At 67.2% G+C, this 27,564-nt stretch overlaps 1 protein-coding gene across 4 annotated transcripts in view; it reads right to left on the reverse strand.

The window, feature by feature from the left end:
• LOC125630863 (microtubule-actin cross-linking factor 1, isoforms 6/7) overlaps window positions 1–27,564 on the reverse strand; it is a 155,642-nt gene that overhangs the window by 36,469 nt on the left and 91,609 nt on the right. For all 4 annotated transcript variants that reach the window (XM_048837003.2, XM_075124840.1, XM_048837002.2 and 1 more), the window contains 18 exons: window positions 26,116–26,357; window positions 24,435–24,554; window positions 22,736–22,843; window positions 22,262–22,480; window positions 20,421–20,624; window positions 19,715–19,946; window positions 18,190–18,416; window positions 17,833–17,955; window positions 16,845–16,934; window positions 14,405–14,506; window positions 13,679–13,825; window positions 12,609–12,764; window positions 10,080–10,277; window positions 8,820–8,948; window positions 6,882–7,052; window positions 4,822–4,977; window positions 3,519–3,725; window positions 3,295–3,414 (listed from right to left, as the gene is read on the reverse strand). In XM_048837003.2, the coding sequence (XP_048692960.2) occupies window positions 3,295–3,414; window positions 3,519–3,725; window positions 4,822–4,977; window positions 6,882–7,052; window positions 8,820–8,948; window positions 10,080–10,277; window positions 12,609–12,764; window positions 13,679–13,825; window positions 14,405–14,506; window positions 16,845–16,934; window positions 17,833–17,955; window positions 18,190–18,416; window positions 19,715–19,946; window positions 20,421–20,624; window positions 22,262–22,480; window positions 22,736–22,843; window positions 24,435–24,554; window positions 26,116–26,357 (2,951 nt within the window). The remainder of the gene's footprint in view (window positions 1–3,294; window positions 3,415–3,518; window positions 3,726–4,821; window positions 4,978–6,881; window positions 7,053–8,819; window positions 8,949–10,079; window positions 10,278–12,608; window positions 12,765–13,678; window positions 13,826–14,404; window positions 14,507–16,844; window positions 16,935–17,832; window positions 17,956–18,189; window positions 18,417–19,714; window positions 19,947–20,420; window positions 20,625–22,261; window positions 22,481–22,735; window positions 22,844–24,434; window positions 24,555–26,115; window positions 26,358–27,564) is intronic.

Here is a 27,564-nt window from a genome sequence, read left to right on the forward strand (position 1 = left end):
TTTGGAGCTGGCTGGGGAAATGGAGGGAGGCCCAGATGGGGCTCTGGCCTCCCTGTCCCCCAGGATGGACCTGACTGAGGGGTCCTGTTCTCTGCACCTACAAGCTCTGTTTTAGACCATGTTCCTGTCGTCTAATAAACCTTCTGTTTTACTGGCTGGCTGAGAGTCAAGTCTGACTGCGGAGTTGGGGGGCAGGACCCTCTGGCTTCCTCAGGACCCCGCCTGGGCGGACTCGCTGTGGGAAGCGCACGGAGGGGCAGAGGAGGCTGAATGGTCCGGGGTCAGACCCAGGAAGGGGGAAGCCGGGTGAGCTGTGTGTCCTGCAGACAGGCTGCCCCCAGAGAGGAGACCTCCCCAGAGTCTTGCCTGGCTTCGTAGGGAGCAGTTCCAGAGCATCGCCCGGGGACGCCGTGACAACACTGTCGGGGCTGTGGGGGGACACAGGGCCGGGAAGCAGGCGGGACAGCCCAGGAGAGATGGGTAGGGGCTGTGTTGGGAAATGGGGCTGGGGAACAAGTGGGTCAGTGCAGGACAAATGGGTAGAGATGGGGGGAGGGATAGCTCAGTGGTTTCAGCATTGGTCTGCTAAACCCAGGGTTGTGAGTTCAATCCTTGAGGGGGCCATTTAGGGATCTGGGGCAAAAATTGGGGATTGGTCCTGTTTGAGCAGGGGGTTGGACTAGATACCTCCTGAAGTCCCTTCCAACCCTGATCTTCTATGATTCTATGAGTTGAGGGTGGGTCGGCCCAGGGGAGACTGGCAGGGGCTGAGCGGAGATGAGGCCAGGAAGCAGGTGGGTTGGCCCAGGGGAGTCTCCTGCACCCCAGGAGCAGCTTCCCCAGGGCGACTCCTCCCTAGACTATGTCCCCTACCTCCCAGCCCTCGCGAACACCCCCCAGCATGCCCAGCCCCTCACCCAAGACCTCCTTGGGCTGAGTGGGGCCTGGGAGTGCAGCTGGTCAAAGGGAACGCTACCAGCGTGTCACACAGGGGCCCCAGGCCATCGGCTTTCTCCCCGAGGAGCGGGCCATGTGAGACATGACGTGTGAAGAAGTTGGAATTTTCTGCAGTAGGGGTATGGCTGAGAGGCTGTGGGGGGTGATGGCCCCTAGTCCTGGGGATCCCCTGTACCCAAGGGGGGTTCTGCAGTAGGCGTATGGCTGAGAGGCCTGGCGTGACTGACCAGGGATTCCCCCAGTTGTGCTGAAGGGTGACGATGCCCGGGGGATGCAGAGCAGGAGTCCGGAGGTGCTGGGTCAATGCCCCGTTGAAGGGAGTGAAGCCCAGCCCCGTGGAGGATCCAGGAGGCAACGGGAGCTCTGAGGGCTGAACCCCGACACCTCCCAGGGCAGACGGGAACTGTGACCTCAGCCAGGGGCTGCAGGAGGGGATCCGAACTGGCTTTGGGGAGACCAAGGATCTCTCACCTGGCACTGACAAGGACCTGGGGAGGAGGCCAAAACTGGGCAACTTTTCCGGGTGGAGCACTGGCTTGGCCAGGCTGGAATATGTCTGAACCCAGGTATCGCAGTGCTAACCTAAGGCCATCCCGAGGCCGCCTGACAAATATGGCTCTGGCCTGAGCCAGCCGCTGCATGCTGCAGCAAGTACTGGCTGGGAGCAGAGAACTGTCTGTAATATTTGTATGAACCCCACACGTGCCTCAGTTTCCCTCTGTAGTTTGCATTGTCCCGGGGGGGAGGTATGAGGCATAGATTTTTAAGGGCAATTAACCTTTGGCCCAGTTTCCCCAGGCTGGGGGTGCATTCCCCGTCACTGACAATGTCAGATCCCGCCTAGCTGGGTGTCCAAAGGCCCAGGGATTCTTTGGGGAGGCTCTGGGGCCTGTGCTAGGCAGGAGGTCAGATGAGGTGGCTGCAGCAATCCCTTCTGGACTGGGAATCTGTCTCCGGGGTGAGTCTGCTTCTGGGCCAGCGCAGCGACCTGAGCTGGAGTCACCGCGCTCTGGGGCCTTAAGGGACTGGCTCAAACTGGCCCAGGTCAACAAGGACTGCAGAGAGACAAGGCAGGCTCCAAAGACCCAGGAGCTGGGGTACGAACGCAGTCCTGCCTGGAGAACACAGGACGGGGATGTGATGGGCAGGGGATATGGGGCTGGCTTCTGCAGCAGGCCGGCTGCTCTCTCCAGGGACTGACAAGGAGTCAGAGAGAGACGGAGCCACTCCAGCTCGGCTGGCTGATTGCTCCGGCTCGGCAGACGGACGATGCTTTTACCTTCAGTTCTCTGTGCTGAGCTAGGGCCGGCCCCGCCTGTGTCCCCGCTGACTAACGAACCCTGAGCTGTTTGGAACTGCAGCTGGGTGTCACTGCAAACTGGCTGGTGCACCCGTCCCTGCACGTCTCTCCCAGGGTCTGGCTCAGGGCAGAGCTCCCGGCATGACGCAGGAGCGCTGGAGCCTAGTGGCTCAGGACGGAGGCGGTGGGACCTGGAGGCCTGCCCTGGAGGAAGAGTGGGACCCCTTGGCGCCCCGAAAGGGCATCACACAGAGCCCGTGTGACGATGTGACGCAGCAGGGAGAGGGGAGCGTTGACCTGGGAATGTGCCCTGGGGATGGGAGACCTGAGATCCTGTCACCTGAGCCAGGAGGGGGAGGGGGAGGTAACACCTCTGCCCGGGAATGTGAAGACAGGCTGCAGAAGGGAACCTTCTGGGGGGGTTTAGTTTCAGTTTGGGGCTGGGTGGAGGAACACAGGGAACCCCAGGGCTGGGGTCTAAGCTTCCTGCTCCCCCAGAAGAACGTGATTGAGGGGTCCTGGTTGTACCCACAAGCTCTGTTTTGGACTGTGTTCCTGTTGTCCAATAAACCTTCTGTTTTACTGGCTGGCTGAGAGTCTCAGTGAATCCCAGGAAGAGGGGTGCAGGGCCTGGACTCCCCCACACTCCGTGACAGCCCGTGGACGCACCGCGTTCTCGGGAGTTTGGCAGCAGAGGGCAAAGGCTGCAGGCCCTTGATCAGGCACTTGACCCCCGCATCCGGCCAAAGGCTCAACAGTTCCCCTGGGCCTAGCACCTCCCACCTCTGCTGTCTCCCAGTTCCGCCCAGCCCTGGGGATGCAGCAGCCTGGCCCTGCCGAGAGCAGAGAGATGGGCATAGGGACCTCGTGGTCTGCACAGGGAAAGCCCGGGGCACCCCCAGGAGAGCCCTAGGGAGCACCACCCTTGGGGGCATCTCAGAGTCCGGGGAATCTGCAAGCCGCCGTGTGCTGGCGTGACAGCCCGGGCCAGAACACATGTCCCAGGGAGCTGGGGGAGGGGAGCCACGGCACCACACCTTGTGCTCAGCCAGCTGGCACTTGATCTCCTCCTGGCTCATGGCGGCGTTGCCGGGGATCTCGAGAGTCGGCTCCACCTCATCCATCCAGTCCAGGAGCAGCTGCCGGGACTCGCTGAACTGAAAACGAGCGAGAGGGTGTGTCAGCGGGAAGGCCGGAGACCAGCCCCACCTGGCGACAGGGCCCGCTCCCCGCCACCCCCTCGGGGCGCCCCGCACGGTACCTGCTTGGCACGCTTGCGAGCGTCCTCCAGCGCGGCACCCCGCTCGCCAGTGCACCGCAGCACCTTGGCCACCCGCTCCTTGGCCGTCAGCACCAGGCTCTGGATCACAGCACAGTCCTGCTTCCTGCTCACGTCCTTCAGGCGAGAGGCCACCGCCTCCAGGCTGGACAGCTGCTCCCCACGGGCGGTCACCTCCTTCAGCAGCGCCTGCCAAGCAAGCCAGAGCTATCCGGGACTGGCACAGCAGGCCCTAGGGGAGGCCACCCGCGGCCAAGGGGCAGCAGCCCGGTTCAGCAGGGGGCTTTCCGAGCAGGCTCCAGGCACCGAAAGTGGTGCTGGGAGCAGGGGGATCCCCCCCACTGCTGCGGGGAGGGGAAGACACGCTGCGATGGGGTGTGGTGACAAAAGGGTGAAAGTGATCAATTAACCTCGGAGGGGTGGGGGTTAGGCCGAAGCTGGGCCTGGGTCTCCAGGGGCTGCTCCAGGAGGGGCCAGCATGGAGACCCAGGTGATCACGGCCCGCTGCCAGCCTGAGTCCTGGGTAGAGGGAGGGTGGGACAGGTCCCAGGACCTGGGGACCGGCTGGGACGGCCTGAAGCGGGGGCGAGCCAGCAAAGGAGAAGGCTCCAGGTGAGCTGAGGAGTCGGTTGTCTTGCTGTGTTCTGTGGCTTTTGAGCCCTGTGAAGGGCTGGGTTCTGTTACCTGGCTTGGCTGGAGGGCCAGGGCACAGCTCTTGCAATGCCACATATCGACGCTGGGGGCGGGTATTGCGGCCACTTTGTCAGGCACCCACCCCTGTACTGCCAGCATCCCCCCGGGGAGCCCCCCGCCTGCCCCAGTGCCCTGGCCTCCCGCGACCTGGGGGGGCTGCACCAGAGCGCTGTTCCCAGCAGAGCCTGGCATGGACGCAGTGCCTGGCGGGGACCCACGGGCCATGCCCTGGGACAGAAGAGGCCGTGCTGGGAGCCTGGCCCTGGCTGCAGGCTGTGGAAGCTCACACCGGGCACCGCCGGCTGAGATCAGGTCCTTGCAGCCACGCACCAGACCGGCCAGGCTGCTCCGGGGGCCCCGCGACCCGGGCTGGGCCTCGCGAGCCCCCGGGTCAGCGAGGATGCGGGGCCCCGTGTGCCAAGCCCCACAGGCGAGCTGCAATGCAGGCTCTTTAGGGGACAGGCGCCCGTGGCGGGGATTCCACGGCAGCAAGGCCTGCCAGGGCCCTGAGCAGAGGCGGGGGGGTCTGTCTGGGGCTTTGGGTCACAGCCCTGCCCGCTGTGGGGAAAGCCGCTGGGCCAGTCATACTCACCTGGTGCTCCCGGACCTGCCTGAGGACCGTCTCCAGCAGGAAGCTGGGCGGCTCCGGGGCACTCAGGCTCTCCTCCGTCTGCCCCAGCCACTGCAGCAGCTCCTGCGCCGTGGTGTGGAACTCGGTGCTGAGAGTCAGCCCCTCCGCCAGCCGCTCCTGCGGGAGAGGAGCCATGGCTAGAGACGCGCCGGGCGAGCCGGCAACCGCCCGCAGGGCTGGGGACGAGCTGGTCCCCGGGCCTGCCAGGGAACCGACCGGCTGTGCCTGCCACAGGCTAAACCGCACTCCTCCCAGGTGGGGGGGACCCCCCGGCCCCCCATTCCAGCTGGGGGGACCCCCTCCTATTCCAGCCGGAGAACCGACCTGCTGTGCCCGCTACAGCCTAAACTGCTGCGCCCCTTTCTGGTGGGGGAGACAGACAGACAGTCCCAGCCCCCAGGACACACACACACTCCCAGCCCCAGGACAGATACACACACACACACACTCCCAGCCCCAGCACGGATACACACACACACACACACACACTCCCAGCCCCAGGACGGATACACACACACACACACACTTACTCCCAGCCCCAGGACGGATACACACCCCCCCACACACACACTCCCAGCCCCAGGATGGATACACACACACACACACACTTACTCACAGCCCCAGGACGGATACACACACACACACACACACACACTCCCAGCCCCAGCACGGATACACACACACACACACACACACGATCCCAGCCCCAGGACGGACACACACACACACACACACACACACACTGCCAGCCCCAGGACGGATACACACACACACACACACACTCCCAGCCCCAGGACGGATACACACACACACACACACTTACTCACAGCCCCAGGACGGATACACACTGTGACGAAGTGGGACTGTTCTTAATGTTTCCTCTGAATAGTGTGGGGGTGCCTCAGTTTCCCCTAGGCAGTTCTTAAGTATCTAGGGGGTGGAGTAAGGGTGTATGATCATTGCAGAGCCCTAGAGGGCAGGTGTGTGCAGGGGTCTGGACACAGAGAATGGCCAACACCCTGTTTCCTGGCAACTGATGACCTGGGCCCTTCCCCTCTGCAAGGTGAGAGCTGAAGGGTTGGAGAACAAAGGAATCAGGTGACCACCTGGCCCGGGAAAGGAACAAAGCCCAGAGGAGGAGGGGCTGGAGGGGGTTTTCAGTTTGGGGCTGGCTGGGACAGGGAGTGAAGTGCAGACGTGGTTGTCTGGCTCACTGCCCCCCAAAATGGACCCAGCTGAGGGGTCCCGTTCTCTGCACCTGCAAGCTCTGTTTTAGACCATGTTCCTGTCGTCTAATAAACCTTCTGTTTTACTGGCTGGCTGAGAGTCACGTCTGACTGCAAAGTTGGGGTGCAGGACCCTCTGGCTTCCCCAGGAGCCCCGCCTGAGCGGACTCGCTGTGGGAAGCGCACGGAGGGGCAGAGGATGCTGAATGCTCCAAGGTCAGACCCAGGAAGGTGGAAGCTGTGTGAGCTGAAGACAGGCTGCTCACAGAAAGGCGACTGCCCCAGAGTCCTGACTGGCTTCATGGGGAGCAGTTCCAGAGCATCGCCCAGGGACTCCGTGACACACACACACACACACTCCCAGCCCCAGCACGGATACACACACACACACACACACACACACACACACGATCCCAGCCCCAGCACGGATACACACACACACACACACACACACACACACACACACACGATCCCAGCCCCAGGACAGATACACACACACACACACTCCCAGCCCATGGGACATGCACACACACACACTCCCAGCCCCAGCACGGATACACACACAGACACACACAGACACACACACACGATCCCAGCCCCAGGACAGATACACACACACACACACACACTCCCCGCCCCAGCACGGATACACACACACACACACACACACGATCCCAGCCCCAGCACGGATACACACACACACACACACACACGATCCCAGCCCCAGGACAGATACACACACACACACACTCCCAGCCCCAGCACGGATACACACACACACACACACACACACACCTTCCTCTCCTGGACCTGGCTGTGGACGCTCTCCCATCTCTGCTCCAGGATGCGCAGGCTGTGCTCGGTGCTGCATGCCCGGGGCAGGCTGCAGGAGGCCAGTAGGTGCTGCAGCCGGTCCCTCACGCGGTTATACGCCTGCTGCTTGGACTCCAGCTCTTTGGCCAGCTCCTGCAGAGGCACGGCAGAGGGGCAGCGCCGGGGGCTCGGAGCTGGGCCGGGGCCGCCCCTCGCGCCGCGCGGGTGCATGGGACCGTTCCCCTCTAGGCAGGGAGCCAAGGGCCCAAGGGGACGCCCGGGGGCCACAGGCCTGGCAGCTTGGCAAGGAAAGGCGCAGTGTGTGGGTTCAGCCCCAGGGCCACCGCTCTGGCATGGGCGGGGGAGCTGGGGCAGATGCGGCTGGGGGGGAGGGTTGCCAACTTTCTACTTGCACTAAACCGAACACCCTTGCCCCGCCCCTCCCCTGAGGCCCCGCCTGTGCCCCGCCCCTTCTCCAAAGCCCCGCCCCTGCTCACTCCACACCCCCGCTTGCTCTCCCCTCCCTCCCTCATTTTCACTGGACTGGCTCAGGGGGCTTGAGTGCGGGAGGGGGTGAGGGCTCCAGCTGGGGGTGCAGGCTCTGATATGGGGCTGGGAATAAGAGATTTGGGGTGTAGGAGTGGGCTCCGGGCTGGGATCAAGGGGTATGGAGGGCGGGAGGGGGATCAGGGCTGGGGCAGGTCAGCGGACAGTCAACTGCGGTGCTGACCAGAGCTGCCAGGATCCCTTTTCAACCAGGTGTTCTGGTCGAAAACTGGACACATGGTCACCCTACCCAGGGGAGCTGGGGCAGACGTGACTCGGGGGGAGCAGGGGCAGACGTGCTCTGGAGGGTGGGGCAGATGTGGCTCGGGGGGAGCTGGGGCAGACGTGCTCTGGAGGGTGGGGCAGATGTGGCTCGGGGGGAGCTGGGGCAGACGTGCTCTGGAGGGTGGGGCAGACGTGACTCGGGGGGAGCAGGGGCAGACGTGCTCTGGAGGGTGGGGCAGACGTGGCTCGGGGGGAGCTGGGGCAGACGTGGCTCGGGGGGAGCTGGGGCAGACGTGGCAAAGGAGGGTGGGGCAGACGTGGCTCGGGGGGAGCAGGGGCAGACGTGGCAAAGGAGGGTGGGGCAGACGTGGCTCAGGTGGAGCTGGGGCAGACGTGCTCTGGAGGGTGGGGCAGATGTGGCTCGGGAGGAGCTGGGGCAGACATGCTCTGGAGGGTGGGGCAGACGTGGCTCGGGGGGAGCTGGGGCAGACGTGGCAAAGGAGGGCGGGACAGACGTGGCTCGGGGGGAGCAGGGGCAGACGTGGCAAAGGAGGGTGGGGCAGACGTGGCTCAGGTGGAGCTGGGGCAGACGTGCTCTGGAGGGTGGGGCAGACGTGGCTCGGGGGGAGCTGGGGCAGACGTGCTCTGGAGGGTGGGGCAGACGTGGCTCGGGGGGAGCTGGGGCAGACGTGCTCTGGAGGGTGGGGCAGACGTGGCTCGGGGGGAGCTGGGGCAGACGTGCTCTGGAGGGTGGGGCAGACGTGGCTCGGGGGGAGCTGGGGCAGACGTGGCAAAGGAGGGTGGGGCAGACGTGGCTCAGGGGGAGCTGGGGCAGACGTGCTCTGGAGGGTGGGGCAGACGTGGCTCGGGGGGAGCTGGGGCAGACGTGGCAAAGGAGGGTGGGGCAGACGTGGCTCGGGGGGAGCTGGGGCAGATGTGGCAAAGGAGGGTGGGGCAGACGTGGCTCGGGGGGAGCTGGGGCAGACGTGCTCTGGAGGGTGGGGCAGACGTGGCTCGGGGGGAGCTGGGGCAGACGTGCTCTGGAGGGTGGGGCAGACGTGGCTCGGGGGGAGCTGGGGCAGACGTGGCAAAGGAGGGCGGGGCAGACGTTCTCCGGGGGCTGTCCAGGGTCTGGCAGGAAGTGCTCACCAGGTGCGCTGCCAGCTTCTCCTTGGTGGTTTCGGGGTGGTCCCAGACGGGCTTGGAGAAGAAGAGCCGCAGCTCCACGTGCTCCAGCCACTGCAGCAGGTCCATGATCTCCAGCGTCACGTCCTGCGCCTGCGGGCGGCCTGGGCACTAAGTGAGCGGGTGCCCCCGCCGAGCTGGGCCTCGGATGCCCACAGGGCATGGAACTGCGTGGGACCCAGACCCGCAGCCACCAGCAGAGTACAGGCCAGCCGGCTCCCCCCGCAGCCCCGCGCCCCAGCGCGCCGCGAGGTCCTGGCACAGGCCAGCCGGCTCCCCCCCGAGAAACATTCCCAGTGAAATGAATACACAGTGTGGGGGGCCTGGCCACGGGAGCTGCCCAGGGCACGGGGGGCGCTGTTGGCGGGACCCGCCAGCACGGCCGCCTGGAGCTCCCCTGGCACGTCACGGCTGTGGCGGAGCCGTGGTGTGACGAAGTGGGACTGTTCTTAATGTTTCCTCTGAATAGTGTGGGGGTGCCTCAGTTTCCCCCAGGCAGTTCTTAAGTATCTAGGGGGTGGAGTAAGGGTGTATGATCATGGCAGAGCCCTAGAGGGCAGGTGTGTGCAGGGGTCTGGACACAGAGAATGGCCAACACCCTGTTTCCTGGCAACTGATGGCCTGGGCCCTTCCCCCCCTGCAAGGTGAGAGCTGAAGGGTTGGAGAACAAAGGAATCAGGTGACCACCTGGCCCGGGAAAGGAACAAAGCCCAGAGGAGGAGGGGCTGGAGGGGGTTTTCAGTTTGGGGCTGGCTGGGACATGGAGTGAAGTGCAGATGTGGTTGTCTGGCTCACTGCCCCACAGTATGGACCCAGCTGAGGGGTCCCGTTCTCTGCACCTGCAAGCTCTGTTTTAGACCATGTTCCTGTCGTCTAATAAACCTTCTGTTTTACTGGCTGGCTGAGAGTCACGTCTGACTGCGAAGTTGGGGTGCAGGACCCTCTGGCCCCCCCAGGAGCCCCGCCTGAGCGGACTCGCTGGGGGGAAGCGCACGGAGGGGCAGAGGATGCTGAATGCTCCGAGGTCAGACCCAGGAAGGTGGAGCCGGGTGAGCTGTGTGTCCTGAAGACAGGCTGCTCACAGAAAGGCGACTACCCCAGAGTCCTGACTGACTTCATGGGGAGCAGTTCCAGAGCATCGCCCAGGGACTCCGTGACACGTGGGCCTGGTGAGCGCCCCGTGTCCCGGCCAGCGCCGTTGCAGGGGGCGGGGGCTCCACGTACCTGGCTGAGGTTGTTCTCCAGCTCCAGCTGCCGGCTCTCGGTCTCACTCCGCACAAAGTCCCAGCGCTGGTTGAGCTGCTGGAGGCTGCCTTGCAGCGCGTCCGTGCTGTCCCCAAGGCTGGAGAGCAGCAGCCCCTGGCCAGCCTCGTTCACAGACTGGACAGTCCGGGCGTGGGACAGGACGTCGTTTCTCAGCACCTGCAGGGAGGCGCAGTCCGGGCGTGGGCCATCCCCCTCCCCCCAGCTGTGCCTCTGCCCCGGGGAGGGGTGGCCAGGCTCCTTCTCTGCCTCTGACCCCCCCCCCCCCCGCCCCCGAGTCCATGCTAGCTGTGCCACTGAAACCCGCCCCCGGAGCAGCTACAAACGTCTGCCCCGCTGCAGTGGGCCCCAGCGCTGCGGGCGCTGCCCTGTCTCTGGGCCTGTCAATGCTGATCAGTAGGGCCCTAATCTGGACCGAAATCTGATCTCTCTCCATTGTGACGAAGCAGGACTGTTCTTAATGGTTCCTCTGAATAGTGTGGGGGTGCCTCAGTTTCCCCTAGGGAGTTCTTAAGTATCTAGGGGGTGGGGTAAGGGTGTATGATCATTGCAGAGCCCTAGAGGGCAGGTGTACACAGGGGTCTGGACACAGAGGATGGCCGACACCCTGTTTCCTGGCAACTGATGGCCTGGGCCCTTCCCCCCCTGCAAGGTGAGAGCTAAAGGGTTGGAGAACAAAGGGATCAGGTGACCTCCGGGCCCGGGAAAGGGACAAAGCCCAGAGGAGGAGGGGCTGGAGGGAGTTTCAGTTTGGGGCTGGCTGGGGACATGGAGTGAAGGGCAGACGGGGTTGTCTGGCTCACTGCCCCCCATAATGGACCCAGCTGAGGGGTCCTGTTCTCTGCACCTACAAGCTCTGTGTTAGACCATGTTCCTGTTGTCTAATAAACCCTCTGTTTTCCTGGCTGGCTGAGAGTCACGTCTGACTGCGAAGTTGTGGGGCAGGACCCTCTGGCTTCCCCAGGACCCCGCCTGGGCGGACTCGCTGTGGGAAGCGCAGGGAGGGGCAGAGGAGGCTGAATGCTCCGAGGTCAGACCCAGGAAGGTGGAAGCTGTGTGAGCTGCGTGTCCTGAAGACAGGCTGCTCACAGAGAGGAGACTTCCCCAGGGTCCTGCCTGGCTTCGTGGGGAGCAGTTCCAGAGCATCGCCCGGGGACTCCGTGACACGTGACGAAGGGGGGATTTTCGTAGTGTTTTGCATGAGTACAGTGTGTGCCTCAGTTTCCTCTGTGTGCTGCGTGTGTAATGAGGAGGTGGGAAAGGGGTTTGTGGCTGCAGAGGGCCAGGTGTGACCTCACCCAGCAGCTGGGACCCTGGACAAGGGCCTGGTGTGTGTGACAGAACAGGGAGGGGGAGGATTGACCTGGGGACGTGGCAGGGACTTTCACTGGCGATGGGAGACTTCCCTTGAGGGACGGTACCTGAGCCTGTCACCTGAGCCAGGAGGGGGGTTGGGGCCAGGTGACACCTTCTCCTCGGGGAACTGGACAAACGCTGGAGGAGGAGCTGCGGGGAGGCTGGGGGAGACAGCTGGAGGGGTTTCCAGTTTTGGGGGAGTTGGCTGGGGAAGAGGAGGGAGCCCCAAGGCTGGGGTCTAATCTCCCTGCCCCCCAGAAGGGCCTGACTAAGGGTCCTGTTTATGCCTGCAAGCTCTGCTCTGGACTGTGCTCCTGTCGTCTCTAATAAACCTTCTGCTCTACTGGCTGGCTGAGAGTCATGGGGAATCGCAGGAAGTGGGGGTGCAGGGCCCGGACTCCCCCTCACACCGTGACACCTGGACTCGGGACTCGTGGAACTTAGCAGCCAGTGACCTGGAGGCCCAGCCTAGCTTGGGAGCCAGTCGGTTCTGGCCCGTGGGAGGACAAAGGACGGAGGGAGAGGGCCCAGGAGATCTGTTTGCCCAGGAATGAAGACAAAGGATGTAGAAGGGGCAATCGGGGAAGGTGATATTGGGTGACCGGTCACAGTCACGGCTGGACAGGGGACAAAGAGGGGTCTGAACCCAGCTGAACTGGGACAGAACCAGATGGACAGTGCTGGGGCTTTCTATGCTTGAGAGCCCTGAGAACTTCCTGTGCTGGGTTCAGACGTTCAATAAATCTCCTGTTTTACCCTAGCTGAGAGTCACTGCAGGCTCGAGATGGGGGGGCATTGCTCCCTCTGGGGGTGGAGGCCCTGGGGATCCAGAGTGAGGGGACTCCCTGAGGGCGCTCATGGAGAGAGACAGACGTGCAGAAAGCTCAGAGGTGCGGTCCCAGAGGCGTCAGGGCCAAAGGGCCTAACCCCGAGAGAGAGTGCACCCTCGAGAAGGGCTGTCGCACAAAAGGGAGTTCCTCACAGGGGCCGTACGGAGCCATTGGGTGTATTCAAGTCATCAAGGCCTGCTGAAATTCACCCTGGGGTTCTTAAGGAACTAGCTGAAGGTATCTCAGAACCATTAGCAATTAGCTGTGAACTCAGAAGACAGAGCTGTTCTCTGCTGCTCCTTACCTTGTGCTTGGCCAGCTCGATCTCACAGATCTGCAGATCCAGGCTCACCGGGGTCCGGCCCTGCAGCTGCTCTGCCGTGTGGGAAATCCACTGCACCAGCTCCTCCAGCTGGTTCTGGAACTGCCCCAAGCCCAGGAGCGCCGCTTCCAGCTGGTGCTGGGAACGGGAGGGAAAAATGGATCCATCAGACCCAGCCTCCCTGGAGCTGTGGCCCCCAGCCCCCCAAGTCAGCTAGGGCAGTAGCATCCAGGGGCGCCAGCTCCATGACTGAACGAGTAGAACCTGTTTGTGCCTGGAGTGCTCCGAGCTCTGAAATCACATGACCAGCACCCACGGACCCCGGTCCCACCTCCCTGGGCCTGGCAGCTGGGTGACCAGCACCCACGGACCCCGGCCCCACCTCCCTGGGCCTGGCAGCTGGGTGACCAGCACCCACGGACCCCGGTCCCACCTCCCTGGGCCTGGCAGCTGGGTGACCAGCACCCACGGACCCCGGTCCCACCTCCCTGGGCCTGGCAGCTGGGTGACCAGCACCCACGGACCCCGGCCCCACCTCCCTGGGCCTGGCAGCTGGGTGACCAGCACCCACGGACCCCGGCCCCACCTCCCTGGGCCTGGCAGCTGGGTGACCAGCACCCACGGACCCCGGCCCCACCTCCCTGGGCCTGGCAGCTGGGTGACCAGCACCCACGGACCCCGGTCCCACCTCCCTGGGCCTGGCAGCTGGGTGACCAGCACCCACGGACCCCGGTCCCACCTCCCTGGGCCTGGCAGCTGGGTGACCAGCACCCACGGACCCCGGCCCCACCTCCCTGGGCCTGGCAGCTGGGTGACCAGCACCCACGGACCCCGGCCCCACCTCCCTGGGCCTGGCAGCTGGGTGACCAGCACCCACGGACCCCGGCCCCACCTCCCTGGGCCTGGCAGCTGGGTGACCAGCACCCACGGACCCCGGCCCCACCTCCCTGGGCCTGGTAGCTGGGTGACCAGCACCCACGGACCCCGGCCCCACCATGGGCCCAGTGGCTGGTGAGTGACGTTTATGACTCGGGGAGCCTGGAAAGCCCTACCTGGCGGCTGACAATCTCCTCCTCCAGGCGATCCCAGCGCTGCCGGAAGTCACTAAGCAAAGCTGGGGGGCCTCTGTCCTCAGCCCCCACATGGTGCCGCAGGCTCTCCACATCCACCTTGCACTGGTACAGCTCCCTCTTGAACTCCTGGTGGGATGGGAGCAGCAGGCTTGAGGGCACCTCCGAGCACCTCCCAGCACAGCAGCCTCATGGCCCCCTGGCTTGGCACCCACCCAGCTCTGCTCTGCAGTGGGACCCTGCTGCTCCCCCAGTGCAGGCGTTCCCCCTCCCCACCTCCCCAAGGGTGTGTGGGCCTGGCCAGGTCCAGGCAGCTGCCCCACACAGGGGCAGGGGTACCAGCCCTGCACCAGCCTGGTACCAACCTCCCCAGGCCTACATGGGACCCAGGGCCTCCCTTTCCACCTGTCCAGGGCACCAGGTGCAGCCTGGACCCTGGGCCCCGCGCCCTGGGAAAGCAATCCCACTGCACACCACCCGGCGCAGTTCCCCACACCCTGCCCCACCTGGCTGAGCAGCCCCGCCCAGGTCTCTAGGGTGCCGGGGAGCAGGAGGGCCTCACTGGGCAAGGGCTCCGCCCCGCCCAGGTGCCCAGTGCTGGATCCCCTGTGACAGGTGAGGGGCAGGGCAGGTGGCCGCCAGCCATGGCAGCAGATCCAGGCCCACCCCAGCGGTTTGCGAAGGGCAAAGACCCGGAGCATTTCCCACCTTCAGCTCCGCCAGCTGCTGCCTCAGCAGCTCCAGGTCCCCCCCAGCCAGGAACTCCTCCGCCATGCGCAGCTCCGCCGCGGCCAGCCGCTCACAGAGCCTCTGGGAGGGAGGCAGGGAAAGGGGGTGAGGGAGGGGAATGAGGGGGGGCACAGCCACGCACGCAGGCGGCGGTCCCTGAGCTGCCCGAGCACATGAAGAGCGCCTGCTGCAATTCCTCCAACAGGGAACGGCTGGGGCGAGCCGGGTCAGAGCCGCGGCTCCGGCCTTGCCATGGGCACGGAGCAGGGACCGGCAGCGTCTGCATGGCCAAGGGGGCAGCTCCCGAGACAGCCGGCTCTGCTCGCTCCACAGCTCTGGGGGGGCCTGTCCAGGTGGGGTGATAACCTGGCCCCAGCCAGCCAGGCTCCCGGCTCCCCGGGGCGCAGCCCCCACCCCAACCAGCTCCCCCCGGCCCAGCCAGCCAGGCTCCCGGCTCTCTGGGGCGCAGACCCCACCCCAGCCAGCTCCCCCTGCCCCAGCCAGCCAGGCTCCCGGCTCTCTGGGGCGCAGACCCCACCCCAGCCAGCTCCCCCCGGCCCAGCCAGCCAGGCTCCCGGCTCTCTGGGGCGCAGTCCCCACCCCAGCCAGCTCCCCCCGGCCCAGCCAGCCAGCCAGGCTCCCAGCTCCCTGGGGCGCAGCCCCCACCCCAGCCAGTTCCCCCCGGCCCAGCCAGCCAGGCTCCCGTTTCCCCGGGGCTGTGAGTCTCTGGGGGCAGGGTGGGGGTGGGGCCAGAGCTGTGTGTGTCGGGGGGGCGGGGTGGGCCTGGGGGTGTGCGTGTCTGGGGGCAGGGTGGGGGTGTGCGTGTCTGGGGGGCAGGGTGGGGGCGCGGCTGTGCGTGTCTGGGGGCAGGGTGGGGCTGTGCGTGTCTGGGGGGCAGGGTGGGGGAGGCTGTGCGTGTCTGGGGGGCAGGGTGGGGCTGTGCATGTCTGGGGGCAGGGTGGGGGCGCGGCTGTGCGTGTCTGGGGGCAGGGTGGGGCTGTGCGTGTCTGGGGGCAGGGTGGGGGGGGCTGTGCGTTGGGGGACAGGGTGGGGGCGCGGCTGTGCGTGTCTGGGGGCAGGGTGGGGCTGTGCGTGTCTGGGGGGCAGGGTGGGGCCAGGGCTGTGTGTGTCTGGGGGGCAGTGTGGGTGGGGCTGTGTGTGTCTGGGGGCAGGGTGGGGGCGCAGCTGTGCGTGTCTGGGGGCAGGGGGGGGCTGTGCGTGTCTGGGGGCAGGGTGGGGCCAGGGCTGTGCGTTGGGGGGCAGGGGGGGCGCGGCTGTGTGTGTCTGGGGGGCAGGGTGGGTGGGGCTGTGTGTGTCTGGGGGCAGGGTGGGGGCGCAGCTGTGCGTGTCTGGGGGCAGGGGGGGGCTGTGCGTGTCTGGGGGCAGGGTGGGGCCAGGGCTGTGAGTTGGGGGGCAGGGGGGGGCGCGGCTGTGTGTGTCTGGGGGGCAGGGGGGGGCTGTGCGTGTCTGGGGGCAGGGTGGGGGCGCGGCTATGCGCTGGGGGGCAGGGTGGGGCTGTGTGTGTCTGGGGGCAGGGTGGGGGGGGCTGTGCATTGGGGGGCAGGGTGGGGGCGCGGCTGTGCGCTGGGGGGTGGGGGGGGCTGTGCGTTGGGGGGCAGGCTGGGGGTGCAGCTGTGCGCTGGGGGGCAGGGGGGGCTGTGCGTTGGGGGGCGGGGGGGGCGCGGCTGTGCGCGGGGGGGCAGGGTGGGGCTGTGTGTGTCTGGGGGCAGGGTGGGGGGGGCTGTGCGTTGGGGGGCAGGGTGGGGCCAGGGCTGTGCGTTGGGGGGCAGGGTGGGGGCGCGGCTGTGCGCTGGGGGGCAGGGGGGGCTGTGCGTTGGGTGGCAGGCTGGGGGCGCGGCTGTGCGTTGGGGGGCGGGGGGGGCGCGGCTGTGCGCTGGGGGGCAGGGGGGGCTGTGCGTTGGGGGGCAGGGGGGGGCGCGGCTGTGCGCGGGGGGGCAGGGTGGGGCTGTGTGTGTCTGGGGGCAGGGTGGGGGGGGCTGTGCGTTGGGGGGCAGGGTGGGGCCAGGGCTGTGCGTTGGGGGGCAGGGTGGGGGCGCGGCTGTGCGCTGGGGGGCAGGGGGGGGCTGTGCGTTGGGTGGCAGGCTGGGGGCGCGGCTGTGCGTTGGGGGGCGGGGGGGGCGCGGCTGTGCGTTGGGGGGCAGGGGGGGGCGCGGCTGTGCGCGGGGGGGCAGGGTGGGGCTGTGTGTGTCTGGGGGCAGGGTGGGGGGCAGGGTGGGGCCAGGGCTGTGCGTTGGGGGGCAGGGTGGGGGCGCGGCTGTGCGCTGGGGGGCAGGGGGGGGCTGTGCGTTGGGGGGCAGGCTGGGGGCGCGGCTGTGCGTTGGGGGGCGGGGGGGGCGCGGCTGTGCGCGGGGGGCAGGAGGCGCCCGTGGGGGGCCGAGGGCAGGGTCTGCGCACACACCTGCATGGCCTCCTGGTAGCGCAGCGAGGCCTGGAGCTGCTCCTGCCGCGCCGTCCACGCCCTGCTCAGGCCGTTCCAGGACGCATAGAGCTGCAGCGGGGGAGCCGCACCGAGATCAGCCTGGCCCTGCCCCATGGGGAGCCCCCCGACCGCCTCCCGGAGGCCCCCGACCGCCCCACGGAGCCCCCACCAATCACCATACAGGGACTCCCCCCCAACCGCCCCACAGAGACCCCACCGATCACCATACGGGGACCTCCCCAACAGCCCCACGGAGCCCCCCCCGACCGCCCCACGGAGCCCCCACCGATCACCATACGGGGACCCCCCCCCCGACCGCCCCACAGAGACCCCACCGACCGCCCCACAGAGACCCCACCGATCACCATACGGGGACCTCCCCGTCTGCCCCACAGAGACCCCACTGATCACCATACGGGGACCCCCCCGACCGCCCCACAGAGACCCCACCGATCACCATACGGGGACCCCCCCCCCGACCGCCCCACAGAGACCCCACCAATCACCATACAGGGACTCCCCCCCAACCGCCCCACAGAGACCCCACCGATCACCATACGGGGACCTCCCCAACAGCCCCACGGAGCCCCCCCCGACCGCCCCACGGAGCCCCCACCGATCACCATACGGGGACCCCCCCCCCGACCGCCCCACAGAGACCCCACCGATCACCATACGGGGACCTCCCCGTCTGCCCCACAGAGACCCCACTGATCACCATACGGGGACCCCCCCGACCGCCCCACAGAGACCCCACCGATCACCATACGGGGACCCCCCCGACTGCCCCCGGGGGACCCCCCCGACCGCCCCATAGAGCCCTGCCCACTCTGTTCCATGGGGATCCAGGCCACAGAGAGGCCCAGGAAGTCTACCCCACAGAGCCCCATCCATTCCCCCCACAGGCCCCTGGGGAGCCCTGCCCATTTGACCCCACAACGGCCCCACACACGTCACACCCCCTCACATCGTCCAGGCTCTTGGTGACGTCTGGCTTCTCCGGGTGGCCGCAGGACGACATCAGCTCCACGCCCAGGGTGCCAAGCGTGTCCAGGTCGTTCTGCAGCGCGTCGATCTCCTCCCGCAGCGCCTGCGGGGCAGGGGCAGGGGCAGGGGCTGGGTGCCCGGCCTCAGGCACATGCCCGGGGCGCCAGGCACCGCTCTCCGGGCCCACGCCGGGGCCCTGCCCCAGGGACTGAGCCTGGCGCGCTCAGCTCCTGCCTGCTGCCCCTGGGTGCTGAGGGCGCCCTGCCAGCCCTGGGCGCCACGGGGCACTGCACCCCCCACCCTCTCAAGCCCCTGGCCCTGGGCCGCTCGCTGGTACCTGCATGGTGTGGAGCTGCGCCCGGACGGCTTCGGGGTCGGAGCAGGGCTCCTCCAAGTCCAGCACCAGCTGCTGGGTGTCTGTGAGGGTGACGGCCAGCTCGGCGAGCCCCTGCCAGAACCGCTCGGCCAGCGCCAAGAGGCCCCGGAGCCAGCGCCCCCGCTCCTCGCCCTGCCCGCGAAGCGACCGCCACTGGCTCAGCAGCTGCTCCGTGCGCTCCCGGATCACTGCGGGGCAGGAGACAGGCATGAGGGGCTGGAGAAAGCCCTGTCCAACCCCCAGCCCCAGGGGCACTGACCTCCCGTCCCAGGGGTCCCGCAGCGATGCTGCCCCCCAGTGCCTCCCCAGCCCCAGGGGCACTGACCTCCCGTCCCAGGGGTCCCACAGCGATGCTGCCCCCCAGTGCCTCCCCAGCCCCAGGGGCACTGACCTCCCGTCCCAGGGGTCCCGCAGCGATGCTGCCCCCCAATGCCTCCCCAGCCCCCCCAGGGGCACTGACCTCCCGTCCCAGGGGTCCCGCAGCGATGCTGCCCCCCAATGCCTCCCCAGCCCCCCCAGGGGCACTGACCTCCCGTCCCCAGGGTCCCACAGCGATGCTGCCCCCCAGTGCCACCCCAGCCCCCCCAGGGGCACAGACCTCCCGTCCCAGGGGTCCCACAGCGATGCTGCCCCCCAGTGCCACCCCAGACCCCCAGGGGCACAGACCTCCCGTCCCAGGGGTCCCACAGCGATGCTGCCCCCCAGTGCCACCCCAGCCCCCCCAGGGGCACAGACCTCCCGTCCCAGGGGTCCCACAGCGATGCTGCCCCCCAGTGCCTCCCCATCCCCAGGGGCACTGACCTCCCGTCCCCAGGGGTCCCGCAGCGATGCTGCCCCCCAGTGCCTCCCCAGCCCCCCCAGGGGAACTGACCTCCCGTCCCAGGGGTCCCGCAGCGATGCTGCCCCCCAGTGCCTCCCCAGCCCCAGGGGCACTGACCTCCCGTCCCCAGGGTCCCGGAGCGATGCTGCCCCCCAGTGCCACCCCAGCCCCAGGGGCACTGACCTCCCGTCCCCAGGGTCCCACAGCGATGCTGCCCCCTGCTGCCCCCCAGTGCCACCCCAGCCCCAGGGCCACCAACAGTGCCACCTGCCACCTCCCAGCCCCTGGAGCACTGACCTGCCATCCCCAAGGACCCTGCAGAACCACAGACCCCCATCCCAGGGGTGCCCCCCAGTAATTCCTCCATCCCCAGGGCCCAGTAGTGTCACCTGCCACCCGCCAGACCCAGCCCCCACCCCACTCCGGGGCCTTGCTCCCTGGCTCCCCAGTTCCGGGCTCATGCAGCTGTCACTGTGCAAAGGGGCTGGTGTGTGGGGTGGGAGCAGCGCTCCGCTCTGCCCAGGGGAGCCTGGCCCCCTCTGTCTCCACCACACAGGCAGCAGGCTCGGCCCCGGGGTCTCTCGGGGTCGGGAGCTGCTGGGGCTGGGCACCTGTGCCCATGGGGCGGCCCCGGGCAGAGCCTCGCGGGGCTGCAGGGACCGGTACCTTTCGCCGCAGCGTCGGCAGGAGCTGTCTGCATGCTGGCCAGCAGCTCGGCCCCCTGGCTGCGCACGGTCTCCAGTGCCACCCCCAGCTTCTCCAGCTCGCCCAGTGCCAGGCTGTTCTCGCAGATCTGCTCCCGCAGGTGGGCTGCGTCGCCCCGGACGGCAGGGGGGTTCTGCACACGGCCCTGGAGCCGCTCCAGGCTCTCCAGCAGAACGTCCATGCGCTCCGTGAGCTGTGGGCGACAACGCGGGGCCCACCGGGGGTTTCTTGGGGGCCCAAGGGAAGGGTCCCCAAAGCTCCGGCTGCCTGGTAGGGATGGGGATGGGCATGGGGCAGGCTGAGACCTGGGGTGCGGCTGGAGCACAGGCCAGACCGGCTCCCCCGAGCAGGGTCCCACCCGGGCTGGGCAGCACCCAGGGACCCATCGGTCCTTCAGGCACTCCTAGGTCTCCTGCCCCTGGCAGGCCAGGGCCCTTCCTGGGCACCGAGCAAAGGCTCTGGCCAGCCCATCGCTCGCCACCCACAGTGTGTGGGGTGGGGACACCGGACTGGCTGAGCCCCTGGAGACGCTGGGCGAGGTGCCCACTGGCCAGCCCTGGGCACATGGGGGCCACATGCTGGGCCCACCGGGCCCACGGGGCTGGTTGGAGGCGGGAATCCGGGGCATGATGGGCCGGGGGCTCTGTCACGGAGCTGCCCTGTGTACCTGGCTGTAGCGCGGGATGGCGTCTTCCAGCACCGTGGCTGCCTGGCGCACGCACTCCCGGATGCTGCCGTACCGCTCCTCTGCTGCCTGGCACTGCTGCTGGAACGGGGCTCCCTGCTCCGGGCTCAGCTCCGCCAGCTGGGCGCAGACACGCTGCAGCTTCCCCATCAGGGGCCGGTGCTCAGCAAGGGCCTCCCGGAGACTCTGCGGGGACGGGCGCGAGGCAGGGAGAGGGGTAAATACCCAGCGTGAGGGCAGAGGAGGCTGAACACCTGGGACGAGGGGGGTAAACACCCAGGGCGTGGGCACGGGGGGAGGGAATACCCAGCGTGAGGGTGGCAGGGAAACCCACAGAGCACGTGTGGGAGCGAGGGGAGCTCTGCTCTCTCCAGCTGCCCCCTGTGCCTCCCCAGACGTTATTTGTTTGGCTCCCCTCTGCCCACCTCACTCCCCCATGTCCCGGCGATGCTCCGGTTCACCTCTGCCCACCGCCTCCCCTGGCCCCAGCCTGGCCTGATTCCCCTGTGGGCTGCCAAGCTCCCCGGTCACTGGCAGCCCAGAGAGCTGGGTCCAGGCTGCCCAGTGGATGGCACCGCCTGGGCCCTCAGCGCAGGGCAGTGTGGCGTGGAGGAGGGCCCGTGCCCCGAGCTCCCGGTGACAGACCCTGCACGCCGCTGGAGCCGCTGGGTGCTTGGCACCTGGAGGATCGGGGCCCTGCCCCTCATCCATTTAGGGTTGCCAACTTTCTGATCACAAAACTCCCTTGCCCCGCCCCCTTCCCTGAGGCTCCACCCCCTGCTCATTCCATCCCCACTCCCTCTGTCGCTCACTTTCCCCCACCCTCGCTCACTCGCTCATTTTCACCGGGCTGGGGCAGGGGGCTGGGGCGTGGGAGGGGGTGAGGGCTCCAGCTGGGGGGTGGGGTTTGGGGTGCAGGAAGGGCTCCAGGCTGGGTGGTGGAGCCGAGGGGTTCAGAATATGGGAGGGGGCTCCAGGCTGAGGGTTGGGGTGTGGGTGGAGGTATGGGCTCTGGGCTAGGAGGAAGGGTTCCAGGGTGGGGCCAGAAATGAGGGGTTCAGGGTGCGGGAGGGGACTCTGGGCTGGGGCAGGGGTTGGGGCGCGGGAGGGGGTTCAGGGCACAGGCTCTGGGAGGAAGTCAGGGTGCGGGAGGGGACTCTGGGCTGGGGCAGGGGTTGGGGCGTGGGAGGGGGTTCAGGGAGCAGGCTCCGGGAGGAAGTCAGGGTGCGGGAGGGGACTCTAGGCTGGGGCAGGGGTTGGGGCACGGGAGGGGGTTCAGGGCACAGGCTCCGGGAGGAAGTCAGGGTGCGGGAGGGGACTCTGGGCTGGGGCAGGGGTTGGGGTGTGGGCGGGGGTTCAGGGCACAGGCTCTGGCCAGTGCTCACCTCGGGCAGCTCCCCAGAAGTGGCCATGCGTCCGCCCCGAAGCGGAGGTGGGGCCAGGCAGCTCTGCACTTTACGGGCTGCCTCTGCTCACCGGCACCGCCCCTGCAGTTCCCACTGGCTGCGGTTCCCGGCCAATGGAAGCCGCGGAGCTGGCGCTTGGGGCGGGGGCCGTGCACGGAGCCCCCCTGGCCTCGCCTCGGAGCTGAGGGACATATCACCGCTTCTGGGGAGCTGCACGGAGCCGGGCAGGGAGCCTGCCTTGGACCCACAGCCCCCCCACTGGACTTTTAACGGCCCGGTCAGGACTGGGCTACCTTTTCGACTGGGCGATCCGGCTGAGAACCAGACACCTGGCAACCCTACTCCCCTTCCACAGGGCCCCTCCCGGTCCCGGGGCTCCCTGCCCCGCAGCCTCGCTCGCCCTCCAGCCCGGCTCACCTGCAGCAGGTCCTGCTGCTCCTTGAAGGCTTCCCAGCTGATGGCATCAGGGGAGAGCCGCGCGGCCACCCGCTGCGTCTCCTCCAGCCAGGGCGTGAGCTCGTCGTGGGCCTCGGCGAACTGGGCGAGCAGGGCCTGGGCGCGCTCCAGCTGCACTGAGCACGCTGCGCTCTCCAGGAAGAGCCGCTCAGCCTGCTCCCGGAGGGACTGCGCTGGCGGCTGGGGCAGAGACAGCTCACAGGGGGGCGCACAGGGCCGGGGACATGGGCCTTCTCCCCGAGGGCACTGGCTCTGCCCCGGCCCAGCCGCGGGCTGTGGGCCTTTTCCCCGTCACCCGCTGGCTGCTTCGGGGACCGCAGCGTGTCAGGTACCCGAGGGGACGCCCCGAGATGCCCATCGCCCAGGCCTGGCGGCGCAGGGCAGACCGGGGGCGCAGACCCACGGGCCCTGGCCGGAAGCCGTGCCGGTTCTCACCTGCGGGGGCTGGCGTGAGGGCAGGGGGCAGGCGCGGAGCAGCGGGTCGGAGATCCCCAGCAGGTGCTCCGCCAGGCCACGGTGGTGCAGAATCTCGGCCGAGAGGAGCTGAGAGAGAGAGAGGCCTGAGCACGAAGCCTGCTGCTGCCCTCGCCCACGGGGGACACAGGCAGGTGGGGGTCCAGCTGCCTCTGCCCCGCCCCAGCCCTCCGCGCAGCCTCTGTAACAACACAGCGGCCCCCGCTATAGGCTGCCAACTCACCCGCTAGGACCACGCTCACTTCCCCACCCCTCCAGGACCCAGGGGGTTCCCTCGGCGGACAGGCAGGCCAAACCCAGCTCTCTGTGGCTGCTCACATGCGAGGAAAGCAGGTCCTACCCCGGCCGGCCGGCAGTGCTCAGGAGCTGCTCGGGCTGCGCGCCTCGTGGGCCTGAACATCCCAAACTGCTCATGAGACAGACGCCTGCACTCAGTCGGCGTCTCTCTTCGTGTGTGCACACGCTAGCGTGGCTCAGTCCGTGCGAATCGGTGCGTGCCGTGCGTGGCGGTCAGCGTGTGTACGTGGCTCAGTCCGTGCGAATCGGTGCGTGCCGTGCGTGGCGGTCGGCGCGTGTAAGTGTCTCAGTCCGTGTGAATCGGTGCGTGCCATGCGTCGCGGTCCGCGCGTGTAAGCGGCTCCGTCCGCGTGAATCGGTGCGTGCCGTGCATGGTGGTCAGCGTGTGTACGTGGCTCAGTCCGTGTGAATCGGTGCGTGCCGTGCGTGGCGGTCGGCACGTGTAAGTGGCTCAGTCCGTGTGAATCGGTGAGTGCCGTGTGTGGCGGTCAGCGCGTCTACGTGGCTCAGTCCGTGCAAATCGGTGCGTGCCGTGCGTGGCGGTCGGCGCGTGTACGTGGCTCAGTCCGTGCGAATCGGTGCGTGCCGTGCGTGGCGGTCAGCGTGTGTACGTGGCTCAGTCCGTGTGAATCGGTGCATGCCGTGCGTGGCGGTCGGCGCGTGTAAGTGTCTCAGTCCATGTGAATCGGTGCGTGCTGTGCGTGGCGGTCAGCGCGTGTAAGTGTCTCAGTCCGTGCGAATCGGTGCGTGCCGTGCGTGGCGGTCCGCGCGTGTAAGCGGCTCAGTCCGTGCGAATTGGTGCGTGCCATGCGTCGCGGTCGGTGCGTGTACGTGGCTCAGTCCGTGCGAATCGGTGCGTGCCGTGCGTGGCGGTCAGCGTGTGTACGTGGCTCAGTCCGTGCGAATCGGTGCGTGCCGTGCGTGGCGGTTGGCGTGTGTACGTGGCTCAGTCCGTGCGAATCGGTGCATGCCGTGCGTGGCGGTCAGCGTGTGTACGTGGCTCAGTCCGTGTGAATCGGTGCGTGCCATGCGTGGCGGTCGGTGCGTGTACGTGGCTCAGTCCGTGCGAATCGGTGCGTGCCGTGCGTGGCGGTCGGCGCGTGTAAGCGGCTCAGTCCGTGCAAATCGGTGCGTGCCGTGCGTGGCGGTCGGCGCGTGTAAGTGGCTCAGTCCATGAGTGTACGTGTGGCCACGTGCCTGGCTCAGTCCGAGTGTCCAGGGGCATCCAGCGGTGTGGGGGGAATCCAGCGGCCTGAAGTCCCGGCGCTGGCCGGGGCAGGTGGAAGCCTGGTGCCCTTGGCTGCTGCCCTGGGCGTCCGTGTGAACGGGAGCACGGGGCTGGGCGCTGGGCCGGCGTCCCTACCTGCTGAGCGGAGCGCTGCGAGCAGATGGCCTGGGCGTCCAGCCGGACCTGCCTGAGCTCCTCCAGCCGCTGGCTGAGCCTGGCCAGGTGGGCGTGTTCAGCCCCCAGCACCTGCTCAAACTGAGAGAGAGACGCCCGGTCACACGCCGCCGGGTGTGTTTGTGGGAGGGGGAGGGGGAGGGGGAGGGGGAGAGGGAGGCGGAGGGGAGCATGCGCGAGGTGCTGCGGGGGGAGGGGAGCGTGTGCAAGGTGCTGCAGGGCGGGAGTGGTGACGCGCCAGGTGCTGCGGGGGGAATGGGGCGTGCGCAAGGTGCTGCAGGGCGGGAGTGGTGACGCGCGAGGTGCTGCGGGGGGAATGGGGCGTGCGCAAGGTGCTGCAGGGCGGGAGTGGTGACGCGCAAGGTGCTGCCGGGGGAGTGGGGCGTGCGCAAGATGCTGCAGGGCGGGAGTGGTGACGCGCGAGGTGCTGCGGGGGGAGTGGGGTGTGCGCAAGGTGCTGCAGGGCGGGAGTGGTGACGCGCGAGGTGCTGCCGGGGGAATGGGGCGTGCGCAAGGTGCTGCAGGGCGGGAGTGGTGACGCGCGAGGTGCTGCGGGGGGAGTGGGGCGTGCGCAAGGTGCTGCAGGGCGGGAGTGGTGACGCGCGAGGTGCTGCGGGGGGAGGGGAGCGTGTGCGAGGTGCTGCAGGGCGGGAGTGGTGACGCGCGAGGTGCTGCGGGGGGAGTGGGGCGTGCGCAAGGTGCTGCAGGGCGGGAGTGGTGACGCGCGAGGTGCTGCGGGGGGAGGGGAGCGTGTGCGAGGTGCTGCAGGGCGGGAGTGGTGACGCGCGAGGTGCTGCGGGGGGAATGGGGCGTGCGCAAGGTGCTGCAGGGCGGGAGTGGTGACACGCGAGGTGCTGCGGGGGGAATGGGGCGTGCGCAAGGTGCTGCAGGGCGGGAGTGGTGACGCGCGAGGTGCTGCCTGGCGGGGGGGAGTGGGGCGTGCGCAAGGTGCTGCAGGGCGGGAGTGGTGATGCGCGAGGTGCTGCGGGGGCAGTGGGGCGTGCGCAAGGTGCTGCAGGGCGGGAGTGGTGACGCGCGAGGTGCTGCGGGGGGAATGGGGCGTGCGCAAAGTGCTGCAGGGCGGGAGTGGTGACGCGCGAGGTGCTGCCTGGCGGGGGGGAGTGGGGCGTGCGCAAGGTGCTGCAGGGCGGGAGTGGTGACGTGCGAGGTGCTGCCTGGCGGGGGGGAGTGGGGCGTGCGCAAGGTGCTGCAGGGCGGGAGTGGTGACGCGCGAGGTGCTGCGGGGGCAGTGGGGCGTGCGCAAGGTGCTGCAGGGCGGGAGTGGTGACGCGCGAGATGTTGCGGGGGGAGGGAGCGTGTGCGAGGTGCTGCAGGGCGGGAGTGGTGACGCGCGAGGTGCTGCCTGGCGGGGGGGAGTGGGGCGTGCGCAAGGTGCTGCAGGGCGGGAGTGGTGACGCGCGAGGTGCTGCGGCGGGGGGGAGTGGCGCGTTCCCAAGTACCCACCCTGGGGAGACAGGGGCCTGGGTACGATTTGGAAGCTGGCAGGGCGATTCGCCTGGCTGGAACGTTCCCACACTGGCCCGCGTGTGCCCACGAGAGGCGTGAGGCGAGATCAGGGACGGGGGTGGAGTCTCAGCCCTGGAGGGATCCTGAACCCTTCCCTCACCTTTGCCCCCAGTACCTTTTCTCTGTCACTGGCACTGACCCGGTGCGGCCCGTCACCGGGCTGGCTGTCCCCAGAAGCCAGCTCCTTCTCCATTCGACCCAGCCAGAGAGCCAGGTCCTCCTGGGCAGCGTCTACACGGGACGAGGCCTCCAGGGCCTGCGCCAGCCGCTGCCGGATGTCGCCGCTGCTCTGCCCCATGATCAGATACCTCATCCTCAGGGACTCCATCTTCTCCTGGGCCAGCTGGGCTTCCTCCCCTGCCGAGGGATTCGGAAGTCAGGCAGGAGCACAGACCCTCTGATCTGACCTCCTCCGCCGCTCGGGAGAGCCCCCTCGTCCCTGCCCTGAGCCCACAGCGCCTGGCTGAGCTAGAGCAGAGCTTCTGAAAGATCCAGGCTGGGTTCCCATGCGCCAGGTGACGGAGAATCCACCAGGGCCCTGGGCGGGCTCGTCCCATCACTGCTAACCACGGCCCCTTAGCTCTAGGCTGCATTTCTCTCGCTTCAGATTCGACCTTTGTCGGCTAGCTCAGAGAGTGGTGGCCTCCTCCCCGGCGTGACCTGCATCCCAGGTACTGCCCCCAGTCTTTCCTCAGCGGTCGGTCGTAAACAGCTATTGTTCTCAAGCCCATCTCCCCAAGCCATCCAGCTGACCTGTCCCCAGCATTACTGACCACTTCTGTGCCACCTGCAGATGTCACCAGCAAAGAGTTTATCTTTTCTTCCAGGGGACTGATAAAGACTCTGAACCACCCTGGGCTGAGAACAGGTCCCGGTGGGACCACACTAGAAACAGCCCCAGTGGATGACGTCTCTCCTTTATGTACAATTATTATTTTTTGCACTCTGTCAATTAACTAATTTGTAATTCAACTAATATGGGACATAAGAACATAAGACCGGCCATACTGGGTCAGAGCAGTGGTCCATCTAGCCCACTTCTGACAGTGGCCAATGCCAGGTGCTTCAGAGGGAATGAACAGAACAAGGTAATTATCAAGTGATCCATCCCGTCGTCCAGTCCCAGCTTCTGGCAGTCAGAGGTTTAGGGACACCCAGAGCAGGGGGTTGTGTCCCTGCCCATCTTGGCTACTAGCCATTCATGGCCCTATCCTCCAAGAACTCATCTAGTTCTTTTTTGAACCCAGTTATACTTTGGGCCTTCACAACATCCCCTGGCAAGGAGTTCCACAGGTTGACTGTGCGTTGTGTGAAGAAATACGTCCTTTGGTTTGTTTTAAACCTGCTGCCTATTCATTTCATTGGGTGACCCCTGGTTCTTGTGTTATTAGAAGGAGTAAATAACACTTCCTTATTTACTTTCTCCACACCCGTCATGATTGTATAGACCTCTATCATATCCCCCCTTAGTTGTCTCTTTTCCAAGGGGAAAAGTCCCAGTCTTATTTATCTCTCCTCATACGGAAGCCGTTCCAGACCCCGAATCATTTTTGTTGCCCTTTTC

Source organism: Caretta caretta, chromosome 2 (assembly GCF_965140235.1).
Source record: "Caretta caretta isolate rCarCar2 chromosome 2, rCarCar1.hap1, whole genome shotgun sequence".
Taxonomy (NCBI): domain Eukaryota; kingdom Metazoa; phylum Chordata; order Testudines; family Cheloniidae; genus Caretta; species Caretta caretta.